The sequence below is a fragment of the Taudactylus pleione genome, unplaced genomic scaffold, assembly GCF_031769625.1.
Source record: "Taudactylus pleione unplaced genomic scaffold, aTauple2 ptg000201l, whole genome shotgun sequence".
Taxonomy (NCBI): Eukaryota; Metazoa; Chordata; class Amphibia; order Anura; family Myobatrachidae; genus Taudactylus; species Taudactylus pleione.
In genome coordinates this window covers 48,231,152-48,250,208 of record NW_028284603.1, presented here as the reverse complement: position 1 = coordinate 48,250,208, position 19,057 = coordinate 48,231,152, and the positions used below count along the sequence as shown (strand labels likewise).

Sequence of the window (19,057 nt, the reverse complement as noted above, 5' to 3'; positions counted from 1 at the left end):
CTCGGATTGGGGGGGCTCGGATTTCAGAAATCCGAACCCGCTCACCCCTATTGCAAAGTATTTATGATATCTATTTCAAGTGACAGAATAGCCTGATGCATACTTGACTACTCCCCTGGGACCTGCGGGAGGCTCACGATTTTTCGGGTAACCCCCCGCGCTTCAGGAAAAGTAGACAGACACTTCTCCCGCATCCTGCCCACTTCTTAGTAAAGTGGGCAGAATGTGGAGAATTTTCCTATATAAATATCAACAAGGTTGGGGTGTGGAAAGTTAGGCAAACCTGCTTTATGGCTTCAGTTAACAAAGGCACCAGCATCTTCATCACCTGTCTCAGAAGCTGGCACATGGTGTATACAGTATATTTTATGTTCATATGAAGTTGCATTTTCCCATAATATATATTTTTATGCATGTTGTTTATGCAATATTTATTTAAAATATCTGTTTTTACATCCTTCCTCTCCAAGTTGTCTTTGAGCAGGTTACAGCATAATCCGACAGCACTAAAGCAAACGTCTGTGGCCTTGAAGTCTTTGAATAACTGGATCTTGAGTGCACTCTAGGACTGACACTGCCTCCATATGCTGCCAGCTAATTTTCCACACTTCTGAGTAACATGTGAATATCTGCAAAGAGAAAGCACGGCACAGCTTAATGCTGAATTATGAAAGATATGGATTACAGTCTCAGCCATGGTTTTATATTCAAAATTGCCATAGTTGCTTTTTTGTTTTCACTGCATTCAGGAACGTCAGTTATTCATGATGGTTTGCTATAAACGGCAAACTCATGCGTCTATTTACCAAGCCTTGGATGGAGATAAAGTGAACGGAGCTAAAGTACCAGCCAATCGGCTCCTAACTGCCATATCACAGGCTGTATTGAAAAATGACAGTAAGGAGCTGATTGGTTGGGACTTTATGTTCGTTCATTTCATTTCCATCCAAGGCTTAGTAAATAGGCCCCTTAGTCATTAAGTTTGTGGATCGGACAAGTGCTTAGATTAGGAATACTAAGGTTACTACTTGGGGTAAATTTAGATTTAGGATTTAGATTAATATTGGTGCTAAAGTGTATAAGAATTAACATTTAGATGATGTTTCAGTTTAGTACATATTTTTACACAATTTTTATTTGACTCCAATGATATTAGGATTACCTTGGTCAGACTATACTCACCTCATAAAGGGTATGGGTTTCTTGTCTTCCTAGTACACCGGTAAACTGCAATATATTCAAGGCTTGATTAAGCCTTTGGCAGGGGACCTGCCCACACTCCTCCAGTCCTAACCGATTTGTCAGCACCGCACCCACTAGTCTACGGCCTACCCCCCACTCGTCATTCTCCCCACCGTCACTCACAGTCTGTCACGCACCCACTCGTCTGGCCCTTAGAAAATGCATGTCTCTGAATATATTATATTGCTTTAGTTCCACTATTTTATTATTAGAAAGTGTGAGGCCCATATCTCTGCTCAATTTAGAAGCACTGGGTGAAGTGAGTAGATACTGACTATTGTGGGGTTCTCAAGGGCAAATGGGGGTGTTACAGGGAGAGGGAATACAGAGAAAAAGCATTTCCTGTTTTACTTTACAAAAATGAAATACATGGCAGCTCCAGTTTGGAACATTCTGTTGAGAGTAACAGAGTAAGGAACTAATGGTTATTGCATACCCTCCAACTGTACCATTTTAGCCAATACAGTACCGTTTTTTAATGGTCTGTACTGGCAAACAGGGGCTGTACCGATTGTACCGGGTGGGTACAATCTCCTGATTTCTTAAGCAGCGCTGCTGAGTGACAGCAGGCTCTTCTCCGTCCTCTGTGGTTCTCCACAGTCTGTCTTGACACTTGTGCCGGTAAACAGAACTTGGAGTATAACACTTATACTGCAAGTTTGAAACCCGCCAGCTGCCTCAAGACCCCCGTGGACACGCCCCTTTATCTGTGACCATGCCCCTTGAATCTGTGGCCACTCCCCTGTACAGAGTTCTTGCTGAAAAATGTTGGAGGGTATGTTATTGTAGGTGTCTATGTTCTCTTGAGATCTATAGCTATTCCCTTTGTTTTTTAAGAACCAGTGAAGTGATTAGACACACCCAGCCCCGTTCTGCATCACATGATTAGTAATGTGCTGTCAATGTTTGAATGGCCACGCCTACTATGCCAGCAGTACCCGGTAGTACACAGTAATACATTGCAGTGATGTAAGGGTGTGTCTTGCCTGCTTATAACTGGCTGCCAGTCAGCTGTCTGTTAGAATCAGCACCAAGTATCAGACATAATGGAGTGCTGGACAGTAATTGTTATAAATCATCCTTCAGTGCAACTGTACTTTAACATTCTACAGACTGTTTTTTTTTTTTTCTACTTTACTACAGTATATACTGTATCTTCTATATGTTCACTCAGGGCTGTAACTAGGGTAGTGCGACCTGCTCTCTCTGGCACAGGGCACCAGAAAGTCTAGTTACAGCTCTGTGTTCACTGGCTCTGAAGGCACTTAACTGTATTCCAAGTTTGATAAATGTTCATAAGAAGCTAAACCAAATCTACTGGCAGGTGTAACACGATGACATATACCTGCTGCAAAGTATGTAAGTACATATCTGGTACCTAGTATAATATGCTCAGTTATTATAACCGGTGCCTAATACACAATGTTGGGCTACATTTACAGTCAAATCTATTGGCTGGTATTTGCTATTTGTGTGGAATGTAGAAATAAAGTATATATAACACCACAAAGGGATGTGACAGCATGTAAGATTCTGTATGTCCTGTCTCAGGGGGTCATTCAGACCCGCTCGTGAGCGGCAGTACGCTCGCAAGCGGGTCGATGTCCCCCACTGCGCATGCGCACGACGGAGGGAGCTCCGTCGTGCGCATGCGCGAGACCCGGAGAGAAACGGGCTCTCCATCGCTCTGGGTCTCGCACCAAAGGGGGCGTGCTGTCGATGTTGATTGACAGCACGCCCCCTTTGGTGGGCGTGCCTGCCAGACGGAGGTGTTCCCATGGGAACGCCTACCATCTCAAGCCGGCCCCACTGACATCACTAGTGATGTCAGTGGGAGTGATTTTGGCTCTGATAGAGCCAAAATCACTCCAGGGCTTGCGGCAGCGAGACCCTACCGCAGGGTCTCCATCGCAAGCCCGATGGTCGCGATGGTCAAGACCATCATCATGGACGCTCGCATAAGCTGTGGGTGGTAACCCACAGCTATGCGAGCGTCCATGAGGACACTCCTAAAACAGGTAGGAGGGCCCTGATTCAGAGCGAGCGCTCTGGTCAGAGCGATCAGCTCTGAATCAGGCCCTCAATCATCTCCCCTGTCTGAAGCAGCTGATCAGCTCATGATAGATGGCCCTGCAAATGGGATCATAAAATTGTATTTCTGGGCTATGCAAGGCAGGATATGGGATATGGCACAGCAATATGGGATCACTTGTAAAGTGTACCATCATTTTAGAGACAATGGCCCTCATTCAGACCCACTCGCAAGCGGGCGCACGTACGTTAGGCGTACGTACAAAAATATTTAAATTCAATGGCTCGCTCGTATTTTCGTTCGCATCTAAAATTCCTCCCTAAACTCTGACGACCCCTCCTCTAACGAGCGTACGAAATAGCGAGCGTACATCCCCGAAATGGCTTGAAAGGAACGCACGCACACGTATAAACAGGAAGTGGCCTTGTCAGATGTCGATTACCTGCTCCTTTATTATGCCTACCTCCATCAATCGTATCATGCCAATCAATGTATCAATTAGCTTAATTGTTTGTTTTTTTTCAACACAATGCAAGAAACTTTACTCTTGTCCGTGTTTGTGTTTACCCGCAGAATACGTACGGATGAAACATTCGCTTTTATTGTTCAAAAAACATGTGAACCACAATTAAACAATAGTTCTATTGCTGTGGATCCCCGCATATTTCCCTGGGTTCATTTCTTTATTTAAATTTGCTTACGCATGTCACTGCATCAAGCCTATCATAACTCTCCAGAGATTTCTGGCCCTGTCGAACACATGACTCATACACTAACCAATAAAATTGCTCCTGTTAATTTCCAAAATACATTAGCCAATCAGAAAATTTTTACACACTTTATCAAAAATGATTTTTAAGAAAAACACCATTGCCATCATGAGAGCCTCCGCATTCACCAGGCGCGAGCTGCTGGTGCTTACGGAGGTCATGGATCGCCGGATCACCAGCCAACCTCAACCCATCACCAACCCGGCAGAAGCGCTCCGCGTATGCGGAGGCACGGTCCCGCCTGCGGTCCTTCGGCTCACGCCGCAACATCGGGCAGCTGGAGCGCAGGTGGTCCGACCTGCAACGGCGAACGCCCCGCTTGCTGGCATGCTTTCGCATGCAGATCCTGGAAAGTAAGTGTTATGTATTGTGGTTTTAATGTTTGTGTTTGTGGGGCAAACTGCGTGTGCATGTTTTCCTGTCTGTCCTATTTATTATTTGTACTCATATCTGCGTGTGCATGTTTTCCTGTCTGTCCTATTTATTATTTGTACTCATATCTGCGTGTGCATGTTTTCCTGTCTGTCCTATTTATTATTTGTACTCATATCTGCGTGTGCATGTTTTCCTGTCTGTCCTATTTATTATTTGTACTCATATCTGCGTGTGCATGTTTTCCCTCTATTTCTGATTTATTCATTCTACTCCTATTTGGCTTATTTTTTGGGTTGTTTTTTTTTTTTTAGTTTTGGTCCCCGGATTTGTCCATAAACTAACCGCAATTTCTTTGACATATTTTAGGGGGACAGCCAAGACTCCGCCGTCACCGTCCGTCCAGACGGCGTTCCCGGCCACTATCCCCAACCCCCAGCCAACACTCCACCCCAAATCTTTCCCCTATTCCCCACTCCTCCCCATCCTTCCCAGACCCTCTCCCGGAAATGTCGGGCCTCCTTCCCCTCCGTCCCACTTCCCCCTCTCCTCCACCCACCCCTCTTCCAATTACCCCCTCCCCGGAGTCCATCATAACTCCTCCCCATTCTTTGGGGAATGACGGATCCTCCGAGGAGGATCATGGAGGCATTTCCGGAGCTCCCGTTTTGGCTCCCGGTATGTTTTTATTTTGTTTTTTTTTAAAGCACAAACTGTTTGAATGTAATCATGTGTCGTGCCTTTCTTCGTGTTTTTGTGGCTTGACTTTTGGTGATTTTGCAGTTTGCCTTTACCTCTTCCTGGTGATTTCAACATACACATATCACACCTGTGGGAATTTGTACATAGGCCTTGTATTTTTGGCAGCACCCCCTTTTTTTTTTTTTTTTTAGGTTTAGGAGTGATTTCGTTGTGTTTTTGTTTTTTTAATGTGGATTCCCTATTGTTGTATTAACCCACACACTTTTCTCACCCACAGAGGAACAGAGGCGTCGGCAAGAGGTGGCGGATTGTGTTGGCCAGATGCGCCAACATGTAATTGGCATTCTGGTGGCCCTCGACCGGCTGTCTGGCCTCCTTCGCCAGTAGTTTTTTTATTTTTGTTAACGTTTCAAAATAAATTTATTCAGACAAATATACGTTCTGGCTCATTTTTTTAATCCAAAACCAAGATAGTTTAGCATGACATAAGTAGACTGTTCCTGCAAGGATTTCCCTTTTTTAAAAGTTAGATTGTGTTTTGTCTTTGTATGTCAAACAGACACAAGAAACACATAACAGTAACAATGTCATTTCCCTTTTTGGGTGTAGTGTCAATTACATATTTCTACATTTTACAGGTTCCTAGTTGGTGCGCAAGCTGCTTAGGCCAATCTTACAAATCCCAAGGTTGGGCCAGGCTTCCTTTTGGTGTGGGTTGGGAAGCTGAAAACATATTTCAGTTTAGCTCAACTGGCGTCAGTACTGGATTACCCCTTAGTCAAATGTAACTTGTGTTAACCTGGTTACACTTGCTGTTAACGTCCCAAAAAAGGAAGACCATTTCACTCTCCAAACATTTATTCACAACATAACAGAGAAAACAAAGTGGTCACTCCCAAAAAAAGAACACAGTGATAAATTCAAATACAACACATACCAAGAAATAATTAAATAAAAACAAAAAATCAAGAACTGGTTGACGAAGGACCATGCCAACATGATTCCACAAACATGGCGTTGCAATATGGGTTCCAGAATATAAGGACCAGATCCAGGTTTGGTAAGGGTAGCAGCAAGTAGTGAGCGTTGGAGTGCCAAAGATTATGTGAACAAACAGAAGATGGTGAGAAAAAAAACACAAAATTAGATGTTCGCAAACAAACACAAACACATTAGGTATAAACACTGTAGTTTTGTTACAACTTACCTAAAAAATCTGGCCACCACATCATCGCGTATGGCCCCCCCACATACTGACCTCCGACCAACCTCGGGGGGGCCATCCTCAGGTAAGGCATCCTCTGGCTGCATTGGGACACCACTCCTTATGGCAATGTTGTGAAATATCCCACACAGGACCACAATTTTAGACACCATATCCGGCACATACATGAGCTCGCCACCAGAGCGGTGGAGGCATCTGAATCGGCCTTTTAAAAGGCCGATACAGCGCTCCACCACTTGCCTGGTGGCTGTAAGTGCGGAATTATACGCACTTTGTGGCCCTGGTGTGGGAGCCAAATAAGGAGTGAGCAGCCAGGACATGCAAGGGTATCCACTGTCTCCTGTGAAAAAAAATAGACAACATCAGGAACACTGTGTATCAAGCTTAACATTGTTATGTACTAAAGGTCTCCACTTACCCAGAAGCCACGCATCACCAGCTTGTAGGTTGGTTAATTTCTGCCATATCCCTGATTGCCGGATGACGAAGGAGTCATGAGCACTTCCTGGTAATTTAGCATTCAGGGACAGGATCTGGAGGGAGGCATCACATACCACCATTACATTCAGGGAGTGATAGTGTTTACGGTTTCTAAATATTGCCTCCAGCCGTGCTGGAGGCTGAAGTGGTATGTGAGTACCATCCACAACCCCTATGATGTGTGGGAAGCCAGCTATTTGGTAAAAATTGGCCTTGGCCACACTAAGGGCACCCATATCCAAAGGCATTTTAATAAAATGATGGAGGTGCTTGAAAAGTGCCTCCATCACTGCCCTCAGGATCCGGGAAAAGGAGGATTGGGAGATGCCCGCCACTATTCCCACCGTTGTTTGAAATGATCCTGAGGCACAGAAATGTAACACCGCCATAAATTGCGTCAGTGGTGGTATTGCTGTTGGACTGTCAATTTGCCGCTCAAGATCACTTTCTATTAATGAGAGAGTGTCTATGATGATTTTGGGAGGTAGACGGTAGCATCTTAAAACCTCATCATCGGGCATTCCAAAAAGGGTGACACGTGTTCGAAATATCTGGGGCCTTGCATGCCTACGCCTGGGACGAGTTTGAGGTTGGTCGTCTTCCGGGAGCAGGGCCAGAACAATTCGCCCCAAATCTACCTGAAATTCAAAGTTTACAATGTAAGGCTTTTGAGCCACCCCAAAAGTAACATAAAACAACTTAGCTTTATGATACCATCCATAGCTGCTTACATGCCGGGGTATTGTCATGATACGTATAAACTGTAAAAAAGCCAAAAATGAGACATCAAAAATTTAGAGGGTGATTTTATGTTTGTCAAATTGGTGCAAGCCAACACATAAAATAGGCGAAACACACATTTGGCCATCGATGAAAACGACATTGCACACCGTACCTCAAATAGGGGTCAAATGGACCCCAAAAATGGAAGAGGGAAAAGCAAAACTGGTTTACATGATGAATAAGCCTCGAAAAATGCGTTAATTAGTTCGCAAATGCAAGTCACTACACCAACAGTCAAAAATGCGTTAATTAGTTCGCAAATGCAAGTCACTACACCAACAGTCAAAAATGCGTTAATTAGTTCGCAAATGCAAGAAAAATAATGGACTTACCAAAATCGAATATATAAGATTTCCAACAAAAAGGTCTTTGGGTCCGAAAGCCAAAACAAACTAAAATAGATGAAATTAGTGTAAAAAAAAATATATAAAACAAAAAACCAGAAGTAGACACCAATTGGCCACAAATTAGACTGCACAAAACTTACCAAATCAGGAAACGATGGCAAAAAATAAACCAAAAAAATGCGAACGGAAAACCAAAACAACTGTAGCAAAACAAAAAAAATACAAACACCGCCAAATCCTCCAACCGCAAACAACCAAATCCAACCAACTTAACCGCCAACAATCCAACAACGCAACCTCGACTCCACACACACCAAGCCATAAATAGTGTTTATTTTCCCGCACAAATTAAGGATGAATCATAGGGACGCACAATCAATGATGCGGCCGCAAACTAAGGACGCATGTATAAATACGTCACGAAATCACATTTAATTTCTGGTTGATTTCATTCTGGAAGCAGAGACATGGCTTCAGACCAGGGAAACAATGGCCAAAATTCCGGCGGTAAGGCCTTCATGCATTTTGTCTCAATGATTCTTTTAAAACATAATATTGTGCAAGTTGTGAAGTGGCTAAATCTGCATATTTACCCAAATAGGTGAGGAGGATGACATGGAAGAGACTGCTGGCCCCAGTCAACCCGCCAAAGCTGCCAAAAAAAAAAGGCAGCCACATTTCACAAGCAAGGAGATGGAGGTTTTGATCCAGAAGTGCGTTGACATCCTGCCCCAGGCAGCCAGGAATATGAGCCAAAGCCAGAAGTGGAGAATGTGGGAGGAGGTCGCCGTTGCTGTCAATAGGGTGGGTGATTATGTCCGTCTAGCCCGGGATGTCAAACGGCGGTAAGTAAACACTTTCCCATCCTATAAACAAACCCCATTGTAAAAAAAAGGATAATGGTTCCAATTTCATTCCACAGATGGGCAGACTTCAAATATCGTCTCAAGCAAAAACTTGCCGACAGGGCTAGGCATGCAAGGGGGACAGGTGGGGGTCCCACCCCTGTGTCATTGGAGTTGACAGACTTAGAAGAGCTGGCACAGGGGTGTGTGCAGGCTGTGGAGGTGTTTGGCGTGTCCAACATGGATACGGACATGCCAGACTTTGCGGCTCCTCATGTTGGCCAAGGTAAGTCTTGTGATGTCACCAACTCTGAAATGCTATTGTGCCAATATGTAGATTCTAATGTGAGTCTTTTCGCATTTTTCCTAACAGAGACAGAGGCGGATGAGTCTGCTCCAGAGGGGAGCCTTGGCCGCAGAATTTCTGCTGGCTCTGCAGGGGAGGAACCAGTACATCCGGCTGAGGACCCTGCAGAAGCCAGTCCAGGGCGTGCCCCCTCGCAGGCAGTGGGCCTCCTCACAGAACTCAATTTTAAATCGGATTTCCATACGGAGATTCTGCAGAGGATGGACGCCAGTCTGATACGGGTGGCTGAGGCCCTGGAGCAAAATGCTGCGGCCAACGTGACCATTGCTCAGGCCCTGGCGGAAAATACCAGGGCCAACATCCGCATCGCCGATGCCCTGGAGCAGCTCGTTCGCCAGCACATGGTGGAGCCGACCTCCCTTCCTGCCGGAACATCCGGATCCTCCACCTCTGGCACAACATCAGCCAATCCTCCAAATGTGCCTAGCCCTGTGCCTAGTCCAGAGGCCACAACATCTGCCTCTGGACAGGCCAGCCCGATGGCATCCCGGACCCGGTCTGGCGCCCACCCTCACCCAGCCAAACGGGCGAGAAAACGGTGACAGCAATGGCGACTTTTCCCACACTCCTTCTGTGCTTGGCTCATATTCCTTTCTGGTCAAAACTTCCCTCTCCTTTCTTGTGAAATTTTTTTAAATTTGGTATTTACGTTTATGTTACCAGTTATGGCTTTTTTTTTTTTTTTAACAAATATCTTTGCCACAAAAAAAAGGCAACAAAATATTAGGCCAATTTGTTTGTGTTTAAACAATAAATTTAAAACAAAAAACTGACATTGTATTGTGACATTATTGTACAAATGGGTTACATTTAATCCTGGCCCTAAAGGCAAAAACTGACCCTCTTAAAAAAAAAAAAAGGCCTCTTTAAGGAACGTTTAAAAAAATCACATAGCGATGCAAATTCCACAGTAAACCAAAAAAAAGGGGAGCTAATTAAAACATGATGACATTATTGTTACAATAGGCCATAACCAACAAATTGTGGCCAAAATAAAACACCAAAAATGTACGCTAATTGATTGTGTAATCATGACATTAGCAGCTCTGATTTCCACCTGCGTACGCTTTTGTGCTATCCCAATAAACTGCTTTCCAAACACATACCTAGCCGGTTTTCAATCCAACACTAATTACTTTACTGACCAGCCGCGATTAATCGCAGCACCATCCTTGAGTCCCGGGACGGAGGAGAAGGCCATCGCCAATGTGGTCGAGTAATCCTGACCCTAAGCTGTGCGAGCATTTTGAAGGGAAAGCGGATGTTCCAGTGACGTATGAGACGGTCCGAACACATTTGACGTTCGCATCTGCTAATGTATGTACGCCCCAAAAACGCCTCGCCACGCCTGCGTTTTTTCATCTCCACCCCCGTCAACACCCAAAAACGCCCTGTTCTGTCAATCACATTTGACATGTCACTTCCTGTACGCTATTTTAGGAACGAGAGAAAAAAAACTCGCAATCTGCCGTACGCACATGCGCAGTGTAACACCGACGCATGCGCGGTTAGTCAACATCGGAACGCAACGAGCGTACTGTTGTTAACGTGCGGCTCTGAATGAGGGCCAATGTGCAGAAGTATTCACTTCTAAAAACAAATGTTATTTTGTGGGATGATATATTTATAAGGTTTGTTCGGGATGGAGGTTGCACATGTCTCAGGCACCATAAGTGTTTCTGCAAGTGGAAACAAAACTTGTAACTGACAGTGGAAAATCTTACAATGAATTTCAACTAAGGGGCATATGTATCAAAGCTTGATGTGAGATAAAATTGAGAGATATACAGTATATCACCAACTAATCAGCTTCTAACTTACATTTTGCAGGCTGTGTTTAAGAAATGATAGTTTGGAGCTGATTGGTTGGTGATATATATTTCACAATTTTATCTCACATCAAGCTTTGATGCATATGCCCTGTAAATCCCTTGCCTTCCATTGGTGCAACTAATATATTGTGCATAAACGTGTTATGTCTGTTGGATATATCACCCCTGTCTGTAAGTTTTAGTGTTCTGTAGTTGATGAATTAATGTTCTCCATGATGAGAGGGAACCAGTGCAGCAAATTTCATTTCTGTGTCGCCCGTTCTTCCATCAAACCTTAGAGATAAAGAGGAGAAATTGCCCATAGCAACCAATCAGCTTCAGTCTAGCACAGTCTATGAAATGACAGAATCTGATTGGTTGCTAATGAGTAACTTCTCCACTTTACCTCTCTTGAAGGTTTGATACATCTCCTTTATCAGACTCTCACATAATTTCCTATCCATTTTTATACAGAAGTGTTTATATTGCTGTTATGTTGCATTTAAATTGCTCAAGCTGTTATAGGTGAATTAGCATCTGGTAACGGAGAGATAGGAGAGATATTTATGTCGTTATATAGCCAGATGCCATGTTGGTCTTACTGAATGATCAGCTGCCTAGGCTGAAAAAATTGGTCCGATGGTCCTATTATACCATTTTTATGTTGTTCGGGGCCATTCCAGTTCTCAGTCTCTGGATGGAGGTGATAATAGCCAATCTGTGGTTGTATCAGAGCCCTTCTAACAATACTGAGCACTGCTGGGCTCCGCTCTCCCGATGCTACATTTTAAAATCAATTCAAAACACATTAATTGGACATAGGAGAAGTACAATCAATGATGCGATTTCTAACTGCTAGAACCAGGGTGTATTGAGGTGTCTCAGCAAACAAGTTAAATTACTTTAATTAATACGTTATGGTTTGTAAACTTGATAATCAAATAGTGAAAACAATATTTGAAAAAATGCAGGGCGAATACTTCCTATAATAATTGAAAATGAAATTATATTTTTATAGCAATTGGAGCTAAATTTAATTTAAAGTACTAAATTATTTTTGTGTCTGCTCAACATATAATAAAAAGAAAAACATGCATGTTGATTTATTGTTTATGTTCTTTCAATTTAAACCTAGACCTGTCTGTACAGGAAAATAAAATACGCTGTATTTTTTCTCCTTTGTTCAGACTACCATATCCCTGCCATATTTATAATAAGAATTATTGGGGGAGATGTATCAAGCCTTGGAGAGAGAAAGTGGAGAAGTTGCCCGCAGCAACAATCAGCTTCTATCTATTACACCTTTTACACCAGAGCTAAAACCTGGGTTATCGCAGGGTTAACCGGGTAGCTCCTTGGTGTAAAAGGGGAGAGGGTTGGATCGGCGGGTCGAGTGACCCGACAATCCAACCCAGGTAACTAGCAGGGTTTAACACGGGAGTTACCCGCGAAACCCTGCATTGTGAGCAGCGCGCTCAGGGTCACGATGACCTGGAGTGTGCTGCTAGCCGGCCGATTGGTCAAGCTTCAGTGGTGCTTGGAGATGACGTAATCTCCAAGCGTCCATTTCAACGCCGAAAAAGCTGGTTCTATGCAGACCCGGCTCCGGTGTGAACGGCGCCGACTCGAGAATATCCTGGGTCGGCGCAGGGGAAATTCCGGGTCTGATCTGGGTTGTAACTCTGGGCCTGATTCAAACGCTCGCAAGCGCACAGCGCTCGCAAGTGGGTCAATGGTCCCCCACTGCGAATGCACCAGCTCCAGCGGGCGCATGCGCGACACCCGTCCAGCGATGGCAGCTCCGTCGCTACGGATCTCACTACAAGACGGGGCGACTGTCGATGTTGATTGACAGCTCGCCCCGTTTGTAGGCGGGGAGGGGGGGTGGCTGCACAAACGCAGGCGTTCCCTTAGGAACGCCTGGCGTTTGTGGGAGGCCCTACTGACATCAATCGTGATGTCAGTAGTGGACTTCCTGCTCTATTAGAGCAGCAAGTCCACTCGGGCTTGTGGGAGCCGAGACCCTACCACAGAGTCTCGTCGCAAGCCTGATGGTTGCGATAATCGTGACCATCTCCAGGCCGCTCGCACAAGCTGTGGGTGGTCACCCATAGCTTTGCGAGCGGCCTGGAGGAGGGAACAAAAATAAAATAAACGCCCTAATTCAGAGCGAGCGGCTCTGAATCAGGCCCTCTGTTCCAACTCTGGGTCAGACCCGGAATTTCGGTGTAAAAGGGGTATATCATTTATCTAGCACAGTCTATACAATGGCAAATATGAAGCTGTATGGTTGCTTTGGGCAACTTTTCCACTTTTATAGATTTATAAAGCCTTAAATAGAGAGGAAGTAAAGAAGTTGCCCAAAGCAACCAATCAGCTTCTGTCAGTTATCTAGCACAGTCTTTGAAATGACAGTTAGAAGCTGATTGGTCTCTTTGGACAACTCCTCTACTTTATCTCTCTCCAAGGATTGATACATCTCCCCTCCAATGAGCAATATACAGCACGTCATACAGTACCTGTTTTAGAGGCTTTCTTTGTTGGAAATCACATTCATCCAAGATGTCCTTCAAGTTTTTCTGACAGACTGTTCTTGCTATTTTTGTCCTTAGTAAGTATTTTATTCCTTTTACAACCTAAAAAGATATATTTACCAATGTGATGTTTTTATTAATTTTAAATAATAGAATGATTTATCCTATCAAGCGATACACTGGCATAGCAACATTAAGCTCTCACCTGTATCATGGCTTTCTGTATCTCCAGCTCTTTGAACAGAAACATATCATTGGACATGTTGTTATAAGCATAGATAGTTATCCTCGCTGCTTTCTTTACTTCCGGGTCATTAGCGCTGGCGTTTTTGGGAAATCCAGGATCTTCAGTGTAGGCACGGATGTCTAGTGAATAAATATACATTTGAAAATGCAGAAGAGATACTTAGCAGCTCATGCAAGAGCAGAAGAGATTTCTGGGTATTATACATAGCAGTACACAGAACTATTCTCCTTTTGGAGTGGCTTACTTGCCTGCTGTCCTTAAGAAGTGGTGCTTGAAAATGTTCCTGTGCCCATTAATAAATGAGGCTGTCTTTATATGTTGACTAGAACAGCCTATTCTGCACTAAGGGGGACAAATGAGGCTGAGACCGCAAGACTACACATGGGTGCTAGCTATGCCACCCCAAACCCTTATTCTCTAAAATGCCAGTGGGTAGAGGCACTGACTCAAATGCCTGTCCAGAAATTAGTATTACCTAGAAATGTTCTTTCATAGTGGCTAATTTGCATATTGTAAGTACAGAGTGTAGTTTGGAACCCAAGCCGTGTCATAGTTTTAGAGAGACGGGGGCTTCCCTAAACCTAAATACAATATTGCTCTTACCTACAGCACTAAACCAGATATAAGTTGGACACACATTCAACAATATTGGCTTCAGTATGAGAATATCATTGAACATGTAGATAATTGTTTGTGTACCTCTTCTTCCAGTGTGTATGTTCCTATCACCTCCTGTCTCTGTCCACCCCTTTGTATATGGGTATCTGTGTCTCTTAGTATGTGTGTCTGTGTCCTAATCTTTCATTCTGCTTCCCCATCTGTCTTTGTTTCCACCTCTCCCCGTCCTACCCCTCTCTTGTATTTGTTTCATGTTAATGTTTGTGCTCTAGGACTATATGTGTATATATGTAACTATGACATCACTTCCTGTTTCCTGGATGTCATGTATTTTTATATCTAAACAAAATCCTTCAGGATAATAAAATACTGCTTTATTTTGGTTAGGTGTCTATACATATGAGCGTTATGTTAGTATGAATATATTATTGTCCAAATAGTCCCGAGTTTATAGGTACAAGCGGGGCCTGTATTGACATTACTTCCGCAAAGTAGTGTCAATACAGGCCCCGCTTGTACCTATAAACTCGGGACTATTTGGACAATCCTGAAAGATCTTGTTTAGATATAAAAACACATGGCAGCCAGGAAACAGGAAGTGATGTTATAGTTGTTTACAATCAGTGCTTGTTTGTCTCCATTAAGGGGGTATAAATACCAGATACCCCACAGGAGCTTTTCATATCCCTTGAAGAAGTCCAATACAAGGATGAAACGCGTTGGATGCTCCTGCTCTCTACCTTCTTTCATGAACTTACCAGTTTTATGATCAGATAAGCCAATTCCATTCTCATTTACTTATACCTTTTAAATTATTTTTATTCCTGTACTTGCATATTTATTTATGTTTTTTTTGTATACTATCCTTCTGGCATTGGGATAGTTTGTTTATTGTTTTAAATAAAAAGTGTTTTATACATTTTATATACTAATCAATTTTTGCACATATTTATTATACACTGATATACAGTATATCAATTTATTGTGTACTAAGATTTCACATATTTATGCATTGCATTGTTACTTTTTGAAATATTGGGAATATTTAGTCACTTGGGGGCCTATTCATGATGTTAATTATCGGGGTCTGAACAATATATGCAGTCTTTCCTTCAAGGATTAACACAAAAAGATACTTAGGGCTACTAATTCGTAAGCAAGCCCCTTAACCTACAGTAACAATGAAAGGTTGCAAGTAACATGTGCAGCGACTCCATGATATGTAGTATGTGTCTTGGTGCGCCATCTACTGGATTGACATGTATACTGCAACTCCATGAGTCAAGATAAGGTGCCTGAGTAGTGCTTAATATATAGGTGGATTTTCCTGCTTAATAGATCTTGATTATATATGTATTTATATATACAAACACATATAACTGTTTGCATTTGGGGGTGTACAATATATAATATTGTAATGTTCCAAATATGCGCAATCAATGACTGCAGCCTAGGGGAGACTTCTAAGAGGTTCCTCACTTGTCCTCTAAAAAAACATACAAATAAACAAAGTCAAGTATCACCCTTTGGCGCTGCCACACAATGTCTCCTTATATTTCCAAAATGGAACCACAATGAGATCCTCTGTATGTAAATCTTCCAGGATTTATTCCTCAAGATGTGTGAAATTCCAATTCCGCTTCCTTTGCATCAATATCTCAAAAAAGAGAAACCAAACATAGTGCAATAATGATAATAAAATTACACTTTATAAGCGCCAAAGGGTGATACTTGACTTTGTTTAGGTGTACAATATATGTAAATATTGTGTGTATATATATATTTCTATACATATAGTCATTTTGGATTTGAGGAGTGTGTACAAATTGCAATCATTTTTTTTTTGTCTCTATAGTCCATAAACAGTCCCTAAAAGTATATGTGTCCCAAAAAAAAAATATTTACATACATCTAGTCATGTTTGGCTTGAGGAACCTGCACACTGCACGCGTCAAGCATCTTGTTTTTCCTTTATTGCTCCTCTCCCTGATGTCACATTGAGATAATACATACCCCAGATTCTTTGTAGGCGACTAAGCTATACAATATTGAAAACGCAATCCAAATTAATCCCATAGTTTTTGCCTGATGCCGGAACGAACAGACAGACCAACAAAAATTCTGTTTTTTGTTTTTTTTGTATCCATAGTTCATCCACCCATGGAGTACATTTTTCCCCAAAAAAATTCTATGTACAGACAAAACCATTGCAAATATATATATATATATATATATATATATATATATATATATATATATATATATATATATATATAGCGCAACAGAAGACAAGCAGCAATTCTCAAGCAGAGTAAGTTAGTAAATGCAGGTGCCCTCCACCTGGTCTGATGGGCCGGTAATACAAATACCACTCCAAAGGCAGCACTCAGTACAGACATAAATCAGACCAGTCCAAGGTGGAGACCAATGTTTCAATGTTATTCCCACATTTTCGTTGTCGATAATGTGTGAATAACATTGAAATGTTGGTCACTACCTTGGACTGTCTGATTTAGGTCTGCACTGAGAGCAGTCTTTGGAATGGTATTATAATATACAGTATATATAAATTTTATTTTTTACTATCTTACCAGTCAAGGCTTACAGAGCAGTGAGCATGTATGTGTTCAGCAGAGGAGGGTTACACACGCGCAATGCACAGAAGGGACTATAACTGGCGGTCAAAACTGTAATGTAAGGGGTAAATTTACTAAAGTGAGAGTTTTTAGAAGTGAGTTTTATAAGAGATGTTGCCCATAGGAACCAATCAGATTCTACTTAACATTTAACTAGCACCTTCTAGGAGATAATAGCTAGAATCTGATTGGTTGCTATGGGCAACATCTCTACTAAAACTAATTTCTAAAAACTCTCACTTTAGTAAATTTACCCCAGTCTCTTATTACTGTTGCCAGCCAGTCCCGTCAAAGAGCTGAGCATGGCTCAATTGTCCCTGCTTATTTTTCTGTTAAATTGCATTGATAAAATATTTTCTATCACTGAAATAAGCAGCAGTAGAAAATCTTTACTATCGTCCCAAATAGTAAATATACCTCTAAGGGGGGTGGGTGCGGGAGGTGGTGTTGGGGGGCGAACCAGTATCATGCGTAGGGCCCTTTGGGGCCTTAATTCATTACTGGGATGGGTTACTAGAAGTTTGATAAACTCTGTTCTATAGTCTAGGTTCTTGGCACCCTAGGCATTTCTTCAGCCTTACACCCCCCTCCCCCTTCCCCGCCCTCGATAGCTACACAAGCCCTTATACAGAGCCACAGTAGTGCCGGCAGTAGTGATCCCCCAATATAGTGCCCCTTATACAGTGCCCCCAGTAGTGGACCAATATGCAGTGCCCTTTATATAGTGCCCCCAGTAGTAACCCTCCCTTTGCAGTGCCTCCAGTAGTGGTCCCCCCCGATGTAGTGCTCCTAGTAGTAGTCTCCTCCCCAGCAGTGCCCCCATTAGTAATCCCCCCAAGTAGCAGCCCTCCCCCAGCAGTGCCTCTAGTAGTAGTCCCCCCAGCAATGTCCCCGGCAGTAATCCCTCCCTGTGCAATGCCCCCAGTAGTGGTCCCAACAGTGCAGTGCCCCCAGTAGCAGTCCCCACTAGCAGTAGCCCCCCCAACAGTAATTCCCCCATGTAGTTCCCCCAGTAGTAGTCCCCCCAGCAGTGCCCCCAGTAGCAGTGCCCCCAGTAGCAGTCCCCTCCCCCCAGCAGTACCCCTAGTAGTAATCCCCCTCTATGCAGTGTCCCCCAGTAGTGGTCCCACCAGTGTGCAGTGCCCCTAGTAGTACCCCCAGCAGTGCCCCCCAGTAGTGGTCCCACCAGCAGCACCCCCAGTAGTGCCCTTAGTAGTAGTAGCCCCCCCAGCAGTGCCCTTAGTAGTAGTCCTCCCAGCAGTGCCCTTAGTAGTAGTCCCCACCAGCATTGCCCTTAGTAGTAGTCCCCACCAGCATTGCCCTTAGTAGTAGTAGCCCCCCCAGCAGTGCCCTTAGTAGTAGTCCCCCCCAGCAGTGCCCTTAGTAGTAGTCCCCCCAGGAGTGCCCTTAGTAGTAGTAGTCCCCCCCAGCAGTGCACGTAGTAGTAGCCCCCCCAGGAGTGCCCTTAGTAGTAGTAGTCCCCCCCAGGAGTGCCCTTAGTAGTAGTAGTCCCCCCCCAGCAGTGCCCTTAGTAGTAGTAGTCCCCCCCCCAGCAGTGCCCTTAGTAGTAGTAGTCCCCCCCCAGCAGTGCCCTTAATAGTAGTCCCCCCCAGCAGTGCCCTTAGTAGTAGTAGTAGCCCCCCCAGCAGTGCTCTTAGTAGTAGTAGTAGTCCCCCCCAGCAGTGCCCTTAGTAGTAGTAGTAGCAGCCCCCCCAGCAGTGCCCTTAGTAGTAGTAGTAGCCCTCCCCAGCAGTGCCCTTAGTAGTAGTAGTAGCCCCCCCCCCCCAGCAGTGTCCCCCGGTCAGACACACGCACGCGGAAGAAAAAACTCCACTTACCTTAATCCACGCTTCGGCATCTGCTCCTCCTCCCAGGCCGGCCCGCTCTGCATGATGGGAAAGACGTCATGACTCCCATCACTCACTGCGGGAGCCGGAAGCAGCAGCCGATGAGAGTCTGACTGACTCTCATCGGCTGCTAAAACAATCACACAGCTGCCGGCGCCGGCGGCTGTGTGTTTGTTACTAATAGTGTAGTGCGGACGGC

General features: G+C 43.9%; 1 protein-coding gene across 1 annotated transcript in view; it reads right to left on the bottom strand.

The window, feature by feature from the left end:
* Window positions 1-400: 400 nt before the first annotated feature.
* Window positions 401-19,057, bottom strand: part of CST7 (cystatin F) — a 41,095-nt gene continuing 22,438 nt past the window's right edge. The window contains exons 2-4 of the mRNA XM_088477597.1: window positions 13,716-13,876; window positions 13,496-13,612; window positions 401-629 (exon numbers count right to left, since the gene is read on the bottom strand). Of these exons, the coding sequence (XP_088333723.1) occupies window positions 507-629; window positions 13,496-13,612; window positions 13,716-13,876 (401 nt within the window). The 3' untranslated portion in view covers window positions 401-506. The remainder of the gene's footprint in view (window positions 630-13,495; window positions 13,613-13,715; window positions 13,877-19,057) is intronic.